This window comes from Cynocephalus volans, chromosome 7, assembly GCF_027409185.1.
Source record: "Cynocephalus volans isolate mCynVol1 chromosome 7, mCynVol1.pri, whole genome shotgun sequence".
Lineage (NCBI taxonomy): Eukaryota > Metazoa > Chordata > Mammalia > Dermoptera > Cynocephalidae > Cynocephalus > Cynocephalus volans.
The window spans coordinates 156,023,548-156,041,939 of NC_084466.1; the positions used below are offsets into that span (position 1 = coordinate 156,023,548).

The 18,392-nt window shown below is 43.9% G+C and overlaps 1 protein-coding gene across 4 annotated transcripts in view; it reads left to right on the plus strand.

The window, feature by feature from the left end:
* DOCK1 (dedicator of cytokinesis 1) overlaps nucleotides 1-18,392 on the plus strand; it is a 489,712-nt gene that overhangs the window by 58,391 nt on the left and 412,929 nt on the right. For all 4 annotated transcript variants that reach the window (XM_063103414.1, XM_063103416.1, XM_063103415.1 and 1 more), the window contains exons 3-6: nucleotides 2,916-2,956; nucleotides 5,234-5,289; nucleotides 10,043-10,139; nucleotides 12,557-12,705. In XM_063103414.1, coding sequence (XP_062959484.1) covers nucleotides 2,916-2,956; nucleotides 5,234-5,289; nucleotides 10,043-10,139; nucleotides 12,557-12,705 — 343 coding nt within the window. The remainder of the gene's footprint in view (nucleotides 1-2,915; nucleotides 2,957-5,233; nucleotides 5,290-10,042; nucleotides 10,140-12,556; nucleotides 12,706-18,392) is intronic.

An 18,392-nucleotide genomic window follows, 5' to 3' on the forward strand; every position in this document is an offset into this window, starting at 1 on the left:
TTCCCACGGAGCCGCCAGTGATCATTCTGTTAAGTCCGCCATTCCCCTGCGTAACCCTCTACCATGACAAACTCTCCCCATCTTCATGCTAAACTCTATCGTGCAGCCTGGTTTGTGTTTGATCCCTGCTTGTCTCAGGAGCCTTCCAGTTTGTGAGCTCATCAAGGGCAGAGGTTGGGTCTCATCTTTTCCTTGCTGGTGACGCCTGGTGCTGTCTCGGGCACCTAGTGTGGGGGCTCAGTTAGTTGAAGGTGTAATACATGCAAAAAACCTTAGGGAGGCAAACCATAGGTTTTCATTTTGCTGAGGAACTGCATTGAAAAGGAAACTACTGTCTGTCTATCAACATTAGGTAAAACAAAAGACTCGCTGCCTTGTACCTCAGGGATCCCCCTTTTCCTGCTCCTTCCCATAGCAATGCTTCCCCCGTGTTCAAAGTGGACGCTTCTGCTTGCCTGTGCCCTCCTACAGTTTGATGTGCATGTGTTTTTAATGGATGTCAGTGTGGTGATGGCTCTCATTCTGTTTCTTACTTTTCCCTTATGCTCTATTTTAAGGTGTTCTTCAGTTGCCGTGTCTGTTTAATCCATGGCTTTAACTGCTGCCTTGTGTGAATGTCCTACGTTATACTAACTGCCCTTCCAGTTATGGGCATTCGGGTTGTCTCCGCTTCCTGCCACCTGAGATCAACTGCCCCGGGCATCCTGTGTCTGTCTGACTATGCACGGGCCTGCGGATGTCTTTGGGCTGTGATTCCTGGAGAGGTTGCTGGCTCTTGGGTGTGGGACACGGACTCTGGAGGAGCCGGGCCTGCCGCCGCCACACGGGTTGTTACAGTCTACACTTCTGCCCACAGTGCCTGGGGCTGCCCATCTCTTGCAGCATTTTGGTTGCTGCGACTCTTAATAATTGTGTAGTGATGCCATGTTTTAAGCTCTCACTTCTCTGATTATTATTAAGTTTGAGCATCTCTTCATACTTGTGCAAGTCTTTTGGATTTCTTCTTCTATACTTTGTTTATAAACTGTGCATATTTTTGCTTGGCTGCTGTCTTTTTCTGGTCTCTTTGTAGTATTTTCTTATGCATTGTAGGGCATTAATCCTTTGTCAGTTTCAGAAAAGAATGGCCGTATTAATGCTGAAAATGATGGAAGGGTTTAATAACAGGATAAAGGACAGTCCTTTAAATTGGGTAAATTCAGCTTTGGAACAACTCATTACAGGGTCCTTCCGTTCTTCCCTTTTGTTGTCCGTGAGCACCACGTCATAGACGGGCACTGGTCCTGGGCTGGCTGTCCCTGTGCCAACATTATGGCCATCAGGAGATCATCCTTCACATGTATGGCTGAAATCTAGCCGTTTTCTATCAGCAGTGCTCCTAATCAAACTGTTCACTCCCCATGTCGGGAAGGTGAAGCTGATTCAACTGATCGTAAATGGGTCTTAACGAAGCCTTTGCAAGGGTCCTGGGAGTTTTTGTCGTCTTTTCCAAATGTCTAGAAAACCCGTTTTTAAGAGTCTCTTGAGGATTTTGCTTATTTTAACACCATCACTTTTTGGCTGATAATCATCCTCTTCAGTCCTGGTTGTTAAAATCGTTACTTTTTGAGAGATGTGGTGGGCAAATTTCTGCAGCGTTTGCCCATGTTCAGTTTTGTCTGAGCTGCTCTCTCCTTCATACAGCTTTGGTTTCTTTTCCGTTCTTTGGCAGCTGGCCAGGGATCAGACCTGAGGTCTTGGTGTTATCAGCACCACGCTCCGACCAACTGAGCGAACCGACCAGCCCCCATCTTTTGTCTCTGAGGTTTGACTTTCTGTGATAGTGTATAAACCCCCAATATTTAGTTATTCTCTAGGAGTTTTTCCCGACTTATACTTTCTAAGTGCTCACCATAAATCTCTGGTGGGGTCCTTTTGCTCCTGTGGGATTTCAGTTGGGATTTGTCTCTAAGCTTTTAAAAAAAATTTTTTTTTTAAGTTTTAGTTTTTATTCATTTGTTTTTGACTCTGAGCTTTTGATTTGCTTTCTGGAAGCGAGGTGGCCTGCAATGACATCATAATGTTTGGGGTAAGAAAATGTCCTTCTGATGGCATGCAGAAGTGGAATTGTCAGGAGATTGGCTGCTAGCTGTGGACCCCTGGCATTTGCAGGGATGAGTGTCTGCCCTCAGCCTGGTGCTCAGGGTGTGGTCAGGTCTGGTCTGTTGTTGAAAGGGCTCTTCCATTCAGTGTTAAATGCATGTGGACAGTTCGAGCATGTCAGTCTTTTGCTCTCACTGTTTTCTTTCTTTCACCACATGGAAGGAATGGGAAGTTGGGTCAAGGCCAAACCCGAAAGGGATAGGTGGGCCCATGCTTGGCCCTGGTGCTTCCTGCTAAGGGCTGTGTCTTTGCCACAGAAGTACTTTGTGAGATGGTGGGTGCTTGAGGGCGAAGCCCCTCCCTACTGAAGAGGGAGGAAGTTAGCTCTCAATAGGTTTTCTGTTTCGGGACAGCTCTTGATGATCTGAGGATGCTGGTATGTGCACTTGGGGAGACCCTGATCCAAATCTGGCAGAGGGAGAGAGGAAATGCATACATGAGGAGCCTAGTCAGGGACAAGTGGTTATGGGACAAGCCCTCTTCTTGGCACTGTGCATCTTATCTTGAGGTTGCTGCTTCAGGGCCATGGGAGGCCAAGGGAGGTGGAGAAGTGGAGGTCCACGTGTGAAGGTTACTAGCCAAGTGGCAAGTTTACTTTGAAATGTTCTTTCGGAAACCCCATAGTGTATCTCTAAAGCATTTGGCTTGTTGAATTCTAGTGACAAGCTGACTTCCCTGGTTCTGCAAAATTATGAGTTCTACACACCATCAAGGTATTGTTAGGACCCTGTTATGTCTCCTTGTACTAACTTTTCAACTTTGTGTTTGTTTAGGGTGGTACAGAGGTTACACCTTAAGAAAAAAGTCTAAGAAGGTAAGTTCTTTTTATTAAATACAGGGCATGTCCCTTCATAAATCACACTGTGAGAGGAAATCAGTTCCATCTCATTTGTGTCTTGGAGTTTTACTTCTATATCTCTTTCTCTGAATTAAAAAAAAAACAAAACATGGGTTGGAATCTGAAGTAGCTTGAATCGTTTTCTTCAGAACAATATGTGTGCGTAGAAATTGCAGCTTCATTTCCATGAGTGAGTTGCTGGCTGGTGAAACGGTGTTGGCCTGTTGTCGTGAAAGGTGGAGTCATTCTTTTCCTGATAGAATGGTACTGTATGTGTAAGAGAATGATCTGGGTATAATGACTTCAGGAAAAAAAAAATGCTGCTCACCACTTTCAGTCTTATAGCATCACTGATGATAAATTAACAAATTTGCAAAGCTCATGCATGCTCATTTCCCACTTGCTCATAACTATTTTGACACTGCTTATGTTGTATTGCAAAAAAAGGAGTTCTGCCCTACTAGAGCAGTTTGCATGTGTGTTGGTTTGAATTTTTGAAACTGAGACATGTCGTTACATGTAATTACACTGCAGATCGTTGTGGTGGACACTCCTGTACACAATTCTATTGTGGCTTTAACATTCTTAGCTTCACAAAACCTAATTATGGCTCTTCTGTTTTATTCTACGATGTTATGGTTTTGATGTACTGTCCATTCTAAGCTGTGGTTAGGCTGTCCATGTTAACTTATACATTTTAATATCTAATTATACTTGACAGAAGGATCGTTTTATTTCCGTGCCTTAAATTTGCCTCTCATTATCTCCTTATTGGGCTGCACTCCCAGTTGTGGTCCTGAGCCTTTAATAAGGCTGCTAAAGTCCAGTGTCTCGGGTGCCAGGGCCTTCCTGCTCTGCCTTCCCCAGAGGCCTTGGACCGGGCTGTGCCGAACAGGCTAGAGCTCCATGAGGGCCATGAAGCTTGGGCTGTGCCGAACAGGCTAGAGCTCCATGAGGCCATGAAGCTCTTCAACCTCTTGCAGCACAGTCTCTTGGGAAGGATCCAGGCTGGTCCCCATGGCAGCCTTCCTCCCTCAAGTCATGTAGGTATTCCAGTGTGAGAGACACTATTAGGAGTATTAGTGTGCCACATCTGCAGCTTGGAGAAAGGACCTCCCACCTCAATCCTGCTAAGTGCAGACTGGGCTATGGGTCTTTGGACAAGAAACGTTTCAACCAAGTGATGGTAGAATAGATTTCTCCAAGGAAAGTTCTATTTTCACATTGATTTTCCCTTCTACAATCAATAGTGTATTACTGCAGATGAAACCCTGAGTTTCATCTGGAAGAGCGATGGGTGCAGACTTTAGAAATAAAGAGATTAGGATCACGGACTAACATTCCCTCCCTCACCCCACCCCTATATGGGCTGGGTGTGCCCCAGGCGAGCTGTTCACTTTCCTTTGATGCTTACTTGGTATTTGGTATGTGTTTTCACCTTCCTCAATTTGGGATCTGTCCCATTCCCCCAGGGTCTCCCTGACCATAGTACTTCCTGTCTGCACTGGGGTGCCCAGACACTGCAACTCATTGACACAGTAGAGTTGGGTAGGTGGTGTGGCTACTTTTCCGTCTAAGCTCCTCACTGGCAGATGAGGACATCAAAGCCTTACAGAGGTTTTAATTTTACAAGCACCGGCCCACCCCCCCACCCCAGGCAGTAGCAGAGAAGAGATGTGGCCCCTAAGAGTCCTGACTCCAAGTGTTCTGTAAACATCTTTTGTATAGATATTGACAAATGTGCAGTTGATCTGGGCTGGTCCTGAGCAGGCCCAGTCAAAGTTGCTCATTTCAAACTTCCAGCTGTGTCCAGCTCATCCCGTCACTGTCTCTCCCGTGGCTTCATGATTCTTGAGTGGGTTTGCTGAGATGAGGGGTGTCTCTGCTTATGGACATCGTGTATTAGTTCATTTTCTGTCACTTATTACAGTACCTGAAACTGGATAATTTATAGGAAAAGGAAATTTATTTCTTACAGTGTAGAGGCTGGGAAGTGGGAGGTCGAGGGACCACATTTGGTGAGGGCCTTCTCCTTGGTGGGGACTCTCTGCAGATTCCCAAGGCAGTGGAGTGTAGCACATGGCAAGGGGGGAGAGTGCATGCCAATGTGCTTCTTCCTGTCCTTATAAAGCCATCAGTCTCCTCCCATGATAACCCATTAGTCTTTTAATTCATTGGGGGCAATGGTTTGATTGGCAATCCGTTATTCATATTGATAACAAAAACTGCCATCTTTTTTTTTTTCTCCCAAAGGGTATATTTCCTGCTTCATATATTCATCTTAAAGAAGCGATAGTTGAAGGAAAAGGGTGAGTCTGGTCTTGATGTTAAATGAAGAACTGCAGTGAGTATATTTGGCCTTGCTGCTCTTTGTGTGTTATGGTGATATTAGGGGTTATGACAGCAGATGTGATTGACTATGATGGGATAGCAGTTTGGGGGAGAGGGAGGGGACTTGTGATTCGGAATTATCTGGAGTCTGCAGCCATTGTCCTTGAGCCTGAGGTCAGCTTTGGAAAGTGCAGGTCCTAGTGCTGTGCGCTTCCCGTGTAAGCTATCCCACTTGGCAGAGACTCCACAGCCCCCAGCTCTGAGTCTGTTTTTCTGGAGCACTTTGTAGACTGTTTATAAGTGGAGTTTAGAGTGAAGCAACAGTTGTTAAATTGGGACATGTATGAATTTACATTTTTGTCTAGTGGTGATGTATGTTTCCTAGAGGTCATAGAACTGACATATAAGATCACTAAAAGGACATTTGTGGGGCAGGAGCCCGTTAGGCAGGAGTGGTAAATGAATGACCAGGTGTGTGTGAACTTGGAAGAAGGAACATTAAAACGTTTTCTTTTTTTGTCTCTGCTATATCTTCACACTCAGTTAAGTATGTAAATTATAAAATTACTAATCATATGATTACTGCATAATGATGTCTCTGGCTGATTACAAAATTGCCTTTCTGAGCGCTGTACTTTTAACGTGTGAAGGGGGCTGTTCAGGTTCTCCAGTTCCATGATGCAAAATTAAAATGAAGAAAATAGTCGAAAGGCATGGATGGTGATGACCTGCAATGTGGCATTTTCTTAGGCAGATAAAATGTTTTATATGCAAAGTATTAAGAGTAAGAAAAACAAAGGAAAGTTTTGAAACTCTTACCCTATTGTGGAAAGAACTGAGTGAAGTGTGCATTTAATGCACTTTATATCTGCATCAGAATCAAGTCAGATTGTATATGGCAACGATTTTTCAAAAAGCACTTTGGTGTATACAAAAGAATTTATGGAAAATATAATTATGAATCATAATAAAGTGAACACAAGATGTTATTTTGATTTTTCAATAAGTAGAGTCTCACCCACCCAGATAGGCAGACAGAGACACTTCTGGTTCCTGTCACTGGGTGTTCAGGGCCTGGGTGCCCCACTGGGCAGAGGACATTGCGATGGTGAACAATTTAGAAACAATCTCCTCGCCGATGTTTGGGTTCCATGTTTCGTTCCCCATGCTCATTACCCTACCCCGACTGTCTCCTTGCTGCCCCCACCCAAACCCAGCTGCCCAACTGCCCCCTCCTGTGAAGAACCTCCACGTTCAGACTTGGCAGGTGTATTAGTCCGTTTGTGCTGCATATAACAGAATACATGGAATTGGGTGATTTATAAAGAAAAATGAAATTTATTGCTTACAGTTTCCGAGGCTGGCAAGTCCAAAGTCCGTCTGGTGGTGGCAACAGTGACCCAGGGGTTTCATATTGCAAGATGGTGGAAGCAGAGAGAGCAGAGAGAGACTCTATTCTTCTTTTAGAGCCCTTAGAACCACGCCCCTGACCACCATTATTAATCCATCCACTACTGCACAGCCCTATAATCCAATCACTTCTTTAAGGCTCCACCTTTCAATTACCATAATAGGATTTCCCACCCTCTTAACAATCACAGGGGGGGCTAAGTTTCTAATACACATAATATGGGGGATACAATTTAAGCTTCAGTGAATTTTGGGGGGACATAATTCAACCCAGTACAACAGGGCATCTTACCCCCTCCTCCTATCCTCCAGATTGCTGCAGACATCCACCTTCCCTTCCTCTCCAATGTCAATGCAGGCCACTCTTGCATCCCACCCCTGCCTACCTTCTTGCTCTCCAAGTTCATTATCCCATCACTCTTGCAGGGTCTCTCTCTATTGAAAGATCTCTCTTGCAGGCTCTCTCTCTCACAGGCTCGCTCTCTCTTGTAGAATCTCTCCCGCAGGATCTCTTGCCTGGTCTCTCTCTGTCTCTGGACACTGGCCTTCTTTAAACTCTCAGACATCCCAAATGATTGCTGTATGCCTGCTGTCACTGATTTGTACCTTTCTCCCCATAACCAAAGCAATTCCCATCTTGACCCGTGTCTTGTACTGATGTGTTCACCAGTGCCTCCTTATTTCCACACTTCACACTGTCGTATCAGTCCTTCTCTCTCAGAGCTTTCCTGCAGTGATAGACACTTAGTTACAGCTTCTTGTCAGTTCTGCTGCTCCCTTATCCCCTGTCTATTGTTATCCTGACCTACTACTGCTCAGGCGCCCACAGTCTTCTTTCCCTGCTCGCTGCTCTCAGGGTGCTGTCCTTGGCCTCCTTCTAATTCTTTGCGACCCCTCCCTTTTGACATGGCCTCTGTTGCCTTCACGTCTCCAGCTCTTCCCACTCTACGGGTATGCTCGGATGGGAACCCCCAGCCCTGACCTGTCTCTTGATGTCCCGTTTGATTATGCAGAACTGTAGTAACTAATGAGAATCACCACCGCCAGCTGAGCGTCTATGTCCCATTCATTCTTTTATTAAATTATATTTTGTTTTTAATTGAGAAATAAAAATAATATATATTGATGGTATACAGCATGATGCTTTGAAGCATGTGTGCATTGTGGAATGACTAAATCAAGCTAATTAACACATGCATTACTTCATGTACTTATTTATTTGTGATGAGAACACTTAAGACCTACTCTCTGAGCAATTTTCAAGTGTATGATACGTTGCTATTGACTGTGGTCACCCTGTTGTGCAACAGATTTCTTGAACTCGTTCCAATCTGACTGAATTTTTATGTCCTTTGACTAGCATCTCCCCAGTCCAACCCCTCCCCCATGTTTCAGTCCTTCTGACAGTTGCTCAGCTGTGACATACCTTCCCTTAGTCTCATCAACAGCCCTCTGAGGCTGGCATCATTGGGTTTGTATATTCCTGACCCCTGGCAGGTAACAAGGTGGCAACAAAGATAACAGGATGGAGGAAGATCAGATACGTTAGTGCCAGTTGGCATGTTAGTCCAAGGGACAGATTAGGACTGTCCAAAGGGAGGAAGGTATGAAGGAACCAGAACTGAGGCCAGGACAGGAGCATGCGTGGAGGTGGTGAAGCGGGTCTAACTGAGCTCTAAGCTTCTGGTAGCCAGTGTGAAGAGCTGAGACTCAGGTTCTGTGCGATGGACACAGCCCCAGTGGTGACGAGTGTCCTCATTGAGTGGAGAGGAATTTCTCCCTGCAGGCTTCATGAGGATGTCATTTGTTTTAGTCTGTTTTGTGTTGCTATAACAGAAATACTTGAGACTGGGTAATTTATAAAGGAAAGAGGTTTATTTGGCTTACGATTCTGGGACAGCTGCATCTGGAATGGGCCTCAGGCTGCTTCTACTCATGGCGGAAAAACTACAGGCAGCTGGTGGGTACGAGCAGATCACATGGCGAAAGGAAGCAAGAGAGCGAGAGAGAGGAGGTGCAAGGGTCCTATAAACCATAAGCTGTTGCAGGAACCAATAGAGCAAGAACTCACTCATTAATCCTCCCTCCCCCAGGGAGAGCACCAATCCATTCATAAGGGATCTGTCCCCATGACTCAGTCAGCCTCCAACACTGCCACATTGGAGATCAAATTTCCACGAGTTTTGGAGGAGACAATACATCCAAACTCCATCAACATTGTAGAAAGTAATGAACCACATTTTCATCAACTTCCTTCCTTGACAACAGGGTTGGCTTGGCTGTTTTAGCAGTCGTGTCCCTTGGTAGACATGGATGATGTCCTATCACCGGGTAATTCTCAACAGCAGTTCTGGAGGGTGTGGTCTCTTATGCACCCTCCCCTTAGAAATCTGGTTCTAGACCCCTCCACAGAGACCAATGTTCTTTCAGGGACTCCGTCGCCTCTTCCCTTGGGAGCCTTTCACCATCAGTAAGTCATTGCAGGTCTGAACCCCAATTGTGAACCAAAATCGGGGTTCCTTCCACAAGTCTGGGCTCCATGCAACTCAAGGGATATAGCTGGAACCTACTGCAGTGTCCCTTGACACTGCATGCTTGCCAGATGGGGCCGGGTAGCCTCGCAGCACAGACCACAAATTCCATCTCTTACCCAGTCCCAAATAGGGTCTTATTTAGCATAGTGCCCCACTCACAGCACGTGACAGAAACAATGGTAGATGTGACCAATACTAATCTGTAAATAGATAACAATTAAGAATCAGTCAAGGGTTAACTTTTTGGGGTGGAAGGATAAGGGCAAGAGAGAAATCAGTTGGGATCAGAGAGTCTTCAGGGACATTTGACAGCTGTAACCTCTGTCCTATTTTGTGAAGGATAACTGCTTCATGTATTATCATATAATGAGTTTTATGCGTGATGGAAATGAACACATAATCTTACAAACCTACATTTTAATGCCACACAGACCAGTTGTAATTTATGGCATCTGTAGGATGGATGGGTACACATATTATGAATAATACACTTTCCTCTTCCCAGACCTTGACGTTCCGAGGACTTTTAATAGGATATTACTCGCTTCCTTCGCCTTACGTTGACATGCAAGGTGGATGGCTTACATGCAGGGTAATGCGTGCACATCCTTCAGCGCTGCATAGTATTGCTCGTCACTCTGTATGTGTGAACACAGTCTTCTTTGTGTATTTCTTTCCATTTGCTTAAATATTAAATTCCATGGCCTAGATCTGGAATTTACCAGGTGCATTTCACAGCAGTTAATGAAGTTATGCCCTCAGCTGCTTTTTCCTTCTTTCATCCCAGGCAACATGAAACAGTCATCCCAGGCGACCTCCCCCTCATACAGGAAGTCACCACAACGCTCCGAGAGTGGTCTACCATCTGGAGACAGCTCTACGTGGTAAGAAAAGGAGATGTTAAATCAAAACTTAAAAATATAGGATGGTCTCTTTGAACCTTGCTGTACCAGTGAGATGGTTTTCCTTTCCCTGGGAACCTTAACATGGCCCTTGATATGGGACATGTCATGTTCTGGGACATCGTCTTACTCAGAAAGGGCAAAGAAAGCAACATGGCCCATGAGTGGCGCCATCGTTGGGGGTTGAGTGCCCTTTGACCTGCCTTGTGTTGGGGTGCAGCTGTACTCACTGTAATAAAGTAGACTGTAAAGGAAGGGACCATGGGATTGGTCTTTCCTTGTGTTAAATAGGGAAACATGCTTGCTTTAAGGCCCCTGGAAGACAGGATTAGGCAATCTGTGCTGATGTCACTCAGAGTTTATATTTTGATCACGAAAACTAAAATCTGCTTTTAAACAGTGATAGGTGCTTATTTATGGATATAGTTAAGGGTGATGACTATTTTTTTTTCTTTTTGCCATTGTCTAGCTGTAGGTATCTGCATAATCTTCTAGAGTTAACTGTGTTTACGACAGAGGTAGGGAAATATTTTGTATTCTAGCTTTGTGTACAGTTGTCCGGTTCTCCTGGTCATGGAAGAAGTCTTATTAATGCAGAGAGGTTGAAGCTCTGACATCTTCCATTTCATATTCCCTCAGGGCATTTCTTTGCGCATAAATTCATATTTGCTGAAGATTACCTTTTGTTAAGCCTGTATTTCTATTCAGAGTGTTGATTTCTCATATGCTAATGTTATTATCACAGCAAAGGCTCTGGAAGGAAGTCAGTGCGTTCATTTCTTGGGAACATAGAACACTTCCTAAAGTCCTACAGCTGCTTGTTGGGCAGGCTTGCTGTTTTTGATTATACAGTGGTTTCCTGTAAATGCACAGTAATAAGCACTTGCAGTAATTGTTCATCAAACGTACTCAAAAACCTAAAAGCGTAAAGTTATCCATGAATGTTTTGTGTAAATCTGAGCAATTTTGTAGTCGGTGTTTCATGTTCAACTTAGCAATTTTTAAACAAAAATATGGCAACAAAACAAACAGGAGTTGGCGCTGACTAACATGCCAGTGGACACAGTTTTGGCCACATAACCCTGGAACAGGGATTCTTAATGATCACCCTTGTTTCCTTTTACAAAATGTAAATTTGCCTCTGCAGGACTTGCATTGTTGGATTTGTCCAAAGCCAAGGCAAAAATGATTTTAATTTTTTATATGCATTTTTTGCTCTGCTCTGTGGTTGTAGATGTTAGCAAAATATTAAGGATTTTAGATATTCAGTATGGCCTTAGGGAGATGGACAAGGACAATTAATAAGAGGAACAAATATAATTTTGCAATAAATGATTAATTTTGACCATTTACTTTTCATTTAAGAAAATAAAATTAAGATAATATTACAAAGAGTAGCTCATGGGATGTAAAATAGCTTGTTAGGGTGCTATGTGATGGGTGGGTCATCGGGATCTTAGAACCTTCTAGAAAGAAAGTCAGATACTAGAAATAGTGGAGTGATTGGTTCAGCTGCATTGAGGGGAAGTTATTTTAAGAAGCAGCAATGACCACATTTAAATTTTTTAAAGGAACCATGATATTTAGAATTTTATCACATTAGGTTCCACCTAGATTTCTTATTGTGGAAAGAACCACTGGGTTATCTTCCCTTTGGATAATTCCTAATCTCTTTGATGATTGCATTCTTGCGACTGCACGAAGTTGCTTTTCTTTGTACCGTTAATCCCATTTAGAATTTGTAAAAAGTGGTGGGAAGTGTAAATTTTGTGTTTTATTTGCATTTTCCTTTTGGCATACAGACACTGAGAACTCTGAGATTTGGCTTCTTGCAGAAGCATCTCTGTGTGGGCCGTACGGACCACATTGCACCAGGGAGCGCAGCATAGAATGTTCTCCTGTAATAGCTCAACTGACAGTGAGGTGGAAGGGTTCAGTTTCTCAGTGTACTGAGAGTGGTGCAGGGTACAGGGTATTCTGAAGACTGTATGCAGGTGAGCAAGGACTCAGATCTTTAGACTTAGTCAGATTAATTCTGAGGGAGCTTTAAGAATTGTCCATCCATGGGCAAGATGCTAGAAGCTTATGAGCAGGCTTTGAGGGTCAAAGCCCATCTCTGCTGGGGTCAACATCTTCATTCCTTGGTATATACTCTGGTATGTTGGATGGAATTTTGGGGATTGTACATTACTTAGCTTGTACTCTTTAATCTTTAAATGTCTCATAGGAACCAAATTCTATATAATGTGTTCTCCAATTTATATTAAAAGCACCTTTGAATTTGACATTAACTAAAGTCCATATATTACATGTATATTTGAAGAAAAAATCATTTGATACAGTCTCCAATGCTATTTTATACCAAAAACTTTACAACTGGCTTTTTTCCCCCTGTATAGCAAGATAATAGGGAGATGTTTCGAAGCGTGCGGCACATGATCTACGACCTTATTGAATGGCGATCGCAGATTCTTTCTGGCACTCTGCCACAGGATGAGCTCAAAGAACTGAAGAAGAAGGTCACAGCCAAAATTGATTATGGAAACAGGTTTGTTTATCTGAAACATGATTTCATGCCTAAATTATCCAATATAATAGCATCACTCTAAGCCTTGAGGAGATCAAAATCTCATTTTATCATAAAACAAAATTTTTAACATCAGAATGATATCATGGTTTTCATTTTGAAAAGGATGAAGTATTTTCTATTGGATTCTGAAAATCAGGAGAGTTTCCTGAGTCATTTTTGAAATCTGTTTTTCTCTTCATTCTTTTAGTGGGAGAGCCAAGAAGCTGGATCTGGGTCTCCTGTCATTTTCGCCATTTCAGAGGGGACCCCACAGTGATTCCCATATCAAGGAACTTTTACTTTCTGCTCACAGTATTTGGCTTTGAGTCTAGACGTGAGGGTGCTGTGTTCAGAAACAAGCTCCAGGTTTCTTTTCATGCAATCCTAAGCTCTGAGAGTTGGAATGGACATTAGAGGTCACCATTAAACTTGTCACCAGTGCAGGATTGCCAGATTTCACAAACTGAAATACAGGCCCAGCTAAATTTGAATTCACATGAACAACAAATAGATATTTTGTGCAAGTATGTCTCTTGAAAAGGCTCCACTCTCTTGCAGGCATCTACCCTGCTCTGCTTGAATGCCGTGAGTGACGGTGGGCTCACTTCCCCAGAGCTGTGTGTCACAGTGTTAGCACATGTTTTCTTTCTTTCTTTTTTTTTTTTTTTGGTCTTTTTGTGACTGGCCGTACCGTGCTCAGCCAGTGAGCGCACCGGCCATCCTTATATAGGATCCAAACCCGCGGTGGGAGCACTGCTGCGCTCCCAGCTCCGCACTCTCCCGAGTGTGCCACGGGGCCGGCCCAGCACATGTTTTCTGACGCTGAAAGGAAATGAGCTTCTCTGATGCTAATTCTGCCAGCTTCTGTATCCAGAACAAGGCCATGCTCTTTCCCTCCTAATAACTATTTGGTTGTTCCTGTAATACCAGAACTGCAAGAAGCCTTAAAAAGTAGCTTGTCAAGTGGTTTAAATGCTCTTCTATATGACATTTACTTGGAGAACTTTCAAAATACAGAATCCTGAGACCCACTCTATAAGATTCTGATGGGTGATGTTTGGGATGCTGGGTGGAAATCTCAGTTTTTAAAAATAGAGTTGGACCTTGCTGGACAGCAGATTGGAAAACTTCTGGTTTAACCTAACCCCCTCATTTCACACACTGAAATGTGGAGGTCAGAGAAGGGAAGGGGTTTGCCTCTAGCCCTTCAGCCAAAGGAGCCCTGGGTAAACTAAAGAACCTTTCTGTAAAATCAGAATTATCGCATAATTTTGTTTAATGCTAATGGATGCTTTTAACTGTGAAAAGTTTCTTAAGGCGATATTATGAGCAAGATGTAGGGTCTGGATTAGAAATGCTGCAGAAGAAAGTTTTTATTTTTGTTCTCTGGAAAGACTTCTGGCGATGGGATATTAGATATTGTTGCTGTGAAACCCGTTTCAAAACTACCTGCTTAAAAAAGCAAACTTTTGGAGCTTTGATTTTATCTTCTATTGGAGTATTGTATTTTGAACTTATGTTCAGTGACCAGCTGTTTAATTTGGCTGTAGGAAGCTATCAGAGTACATTATATCATGGAACAATCTAGTTAAGAAAGGAAGTATTTCCAAATGTGATTTACTACTTTGATAGGAAATACAGTCCTTAATAAGACTTTTTTTATTTGCCGAAGGATCTCCAAGCTCCTCTAAAATTTCTCTAAAACCCAGTACTCTGTGTATATTTTACAGTCCCTCCTTTAGAAAACAAAATAACATAAAATAAAATCACAGTGTTGAACAATTGATCTTAAAATGGTGGATATAATAAGGAGAAGGTGTTTTGTGCCTTTTTTATTGATTACTTAGGTGTTTTTTTTTTTAACATTGGGGGAGGAGTTCTGGGAACCATTTGAAAATGTGATGAAGGTCATGGACCATCTCGCTAGAAATATTCACATATGTAATACACACACAGACACAGACAATACATACAATGTTGCACATAATTTCAGGGAGGGTTCTACTCCTGTGTTCTCATAGGTACCTTAGGCTTCCATGGAATTAATCTCTAACGGTGTTAGATTACCTTGCTGTGTAAGTTACACCTTCATAATAGAAATTCACTTCAGGGGGAGTTTTCAAGATGGCGGTGGCTGCAGCGGTTGGCGCGGAGTAGCTGAGGTGGAAAAGGCGGCCACTGGGCCTCAGGCAGCTGGGAAACTTGTGGACCTTCCTCTTGACATCTCTTAAGGGAGGACCGCTGCTGGTGGCCGGTCGTGGGGGCTGACCACCACTTTGCCCCCCGGCAGGAGAGGCTGCCTCATTTACAGGCAACAGCTTTGAAGTGTGGAGCAGGAAAAGAACTGTTTCTTAGCTGCAAAAGCGAGTCTCGAAACAGGGAACACGGCGCCAGGGCTGCTGTGGATGCAGACAGGATCCCGGAGGCGGGGGCCGCGCTGAAGGCGGCCAGCTGCCCTATTCAGGATTTGAGGTTTCAGGCCGGCATTAAAGAAGATTACTGGGAGCACCCGAGCCGTGCCGCGACTGAGCAGCCCGAGGCGGCAGCGGCCGAGAACGGGGAAGGCGACAAACCAGAGGCAGAGAGTGAGCGCCCGACCTGGCACAGCCCTGTGAGTGACCCCTGGACCAGCCCTGTTTGGGGTGCTGACGCCCACCCGGCTCCCGCCTGCATCACCGGGTCACTCACCGCCCCGGGGCTGCCTCCATTTTCCCAGGTGCTAGCAGCTCCGCCCGGCTCGGCCGTCACTGAGCCTTCCCACTTGCTTGGCCCGGCGCGGGGCTTTGCGGAGCCTGCGGGCCGGCCTCTCCTCCCACTCCCTCCGCGGTTCTCTGGCGGGTTGGTGGCGTACGGCGTCCCCAGCCAGTGTCGGGAGGGCAAGGAAGTACGGGCGGGCCGACTGTCACTCTACCACACCCTGGACTCCGGCCCCCGGTAAACTTCCTGTTACTGGAAGGCAGTTACCATCTCTGTGGCCACCAGTTCGGAAAAAAGCCTAACGAATTTCTGGTTGGGAATAGTGTGGTAGGAGAGTTCCCAGGTCCGCTTGAACCTGCCGGAGAGCTGGCTGCAGGCGGGCGCTAGACTCGGTTTATACTGGGGGGATACAAAGGTGAACAAGTCCCGAGAAAGATCTACACAGTGCTACAAAGGCACCCAGAGCGACCGGTTGTCTGTGCCTAGCAGAAACCTGGTAGACTTCCTGGGCGAGGCGGTGCCGAGCAGGGTCTTGAAGGCCCAGTTGATAGACGAGGGTTGCAGAAGACACGCCCCAGCCCAGCACAGTGTGCACAGAGTGGGGAGACGTGCGGCCAGGGAGGCGGAGACTTGACAGAAACCACACACCCTGTGGGGTCGCGACTGCACGATCCAACAGCCTGGGCCAGAGCACACGGAACAGGGAGAAGTCCTACACAGGAAGTGAAAGCTCAACAGCGATCACACATCCTGTGGTACGTGATCCACCAGCCCAGCAGAGTCCAAGCTGACCAGAGAGGTGGCTGCCCGGAGAAGCCCAAGACCCGAGGCAACCACACACACAAGGCACTAGAGGCCAACTGAGCAGCCACGGAGGTAGCCATACGAAATTGGCAACCACAGCAACATCCTAGTTATTCATTAGTCTCAAACCGGTGGACTGTGAAACCCCCTGCCACAATGAATAAACATCAAAAAAAAGATACCAGAAATGCGAAAAATCAAGAAAGTACACCACCAAAAGTTAATAAATCTCAAACTCTAGATCCTATAGAACAAGAAGCCCTTGAAATGACTGACAAGGAATTTCGAGTGATAATTCTAAGGAAACTGAATGAGATACAAGGAAACACAGCTAGACATCATGATGAAATGAGGAAAAGTATACAGGATCTGAAAGAGGAAATGTACAAAGAAATCAATGTCCTGAAAAAAAATGTAGCAGAACTTGCTGAACTGAAGAAGTTATTCAACGAAATAAAAAACACAACGGAGAGTTTAACCAGCAGGCTTGTCGAAGTTGAAGAGAGAACCTCTGAACTTGAAGATGGGCTGTTTGAAATAACACAAGCAGACAAAAAGAAAGAAAAAAGAATCAAGGTCATTGAAGAAAATCTGAGAGAGATATCAGACAACCTTAAGCGCTCAAATATCCGAGTCATGAGTATTCCAGAAGGGGAGGAAAATGGAGATTCCATTGAAAACATATTCAACAAAATAGTGGCAGAAAACTTCCCAGGTATAGGAAAAGTCACAGATCTTCAGATCCAGGAAGCTCAATGATCTGCAAACGTATTCAACCCAAAAAGGCCTTCTCCAAGACATTTCATAGTCAAATTGGCAAAACTCAGAGACAAAGAGAGAATCTTAAAAGCTGCAAGAGAGAAGCATCAAATCACCTATAAGGGAGCCCCAATCAGGCTAACATCAGACTTTTCATGACAAACCCTAAAAGCTAGAAAGGAATGGGATGATATATTCAAAATACTAAAAGACAAAGATTGCCAGCCAAGAATACTCGACCCTGCAAGGCTATCCTTCCGAAATGAAGGGCAAATAGTACATTTCTCAGACAAACAAAAACTGCGGGAGTTCACTACCACACGACCACCCTTACAAGAAATCCTCAAGGGAGTACTGGGTTTGGTTCCTGAAAAATAACTACCACTGCCATAAAAACCCAAGAAAAATCAATACCCACTAGTATAATAAAAATGGCATTCATGAAGAGAAAACAAGCAAACAAAAACGCTGTCTACAACCTAAGAAACCAACAAACACAGAAACCAAACAGTAAATCAGAAAGCAAGGAACAAAAGACACCTAAGACAACCAAACAACCAATAAAATGCTAGGAATAAATCAACACCTTTCAATAACAACTCTTAATGTAAAAGGCTTAAATTCCCCAATCAAAAGACACAGACTGGCTGACTGGATCAAAAAGGAGGACCCAACTATATGCTGCCTACAAGAGACCCACCTCACCCATAAAGATTCACACAGACTAAGAGTGAAAGGATGGAAAAAGATTTACCATGCAAACAGAAAAGAAAAACGAGCTGGAGTAGCTATTCTTATATCTGACAAAATAGACTTTAAACTAAAAACCATAAAAAGAGACAATGAGGGACACTACTTAATGATAAAAGGACTGATCCATCAAGAAGACATAACAATCATAAATATCTACGCACCCAATGTTGGAGCAGCCAGATTTATAAAACAACTCTATTAGACCTAAAGAAGGAAATAGACACTAATACCATAATAGCAGGGGACCTGAACACCCCACTGTCAATATTAGACAGATCACTAGGCAAAGAATCAGTAGAGAAACACAAGATCTAAACAAGACTCTAGACCAATTAGAATTGGCAGATATCTACAGAACATTCCACCCAACAACCTCAGAATATTCATTCTTCTCATCAGCACATGGATCATTCTCCAGGATAGATCACATATTAGGTCACAAATCAAGTCTCAATAAATTCAAAAAAATTGGAATTATCCCATGTATCTTCTCAGACCACAATGGATTAAAACTAGAAATTAGTAACAAACGAAACTCTGGAAACTATACAAACACATGGAAAATAAACAGCATTCTACTTAATGACATATGGGTCCAAGAAGAAATCAAGCAGGAAATCAAAAAATTTATTGAAACTAATGAAAACAATGAT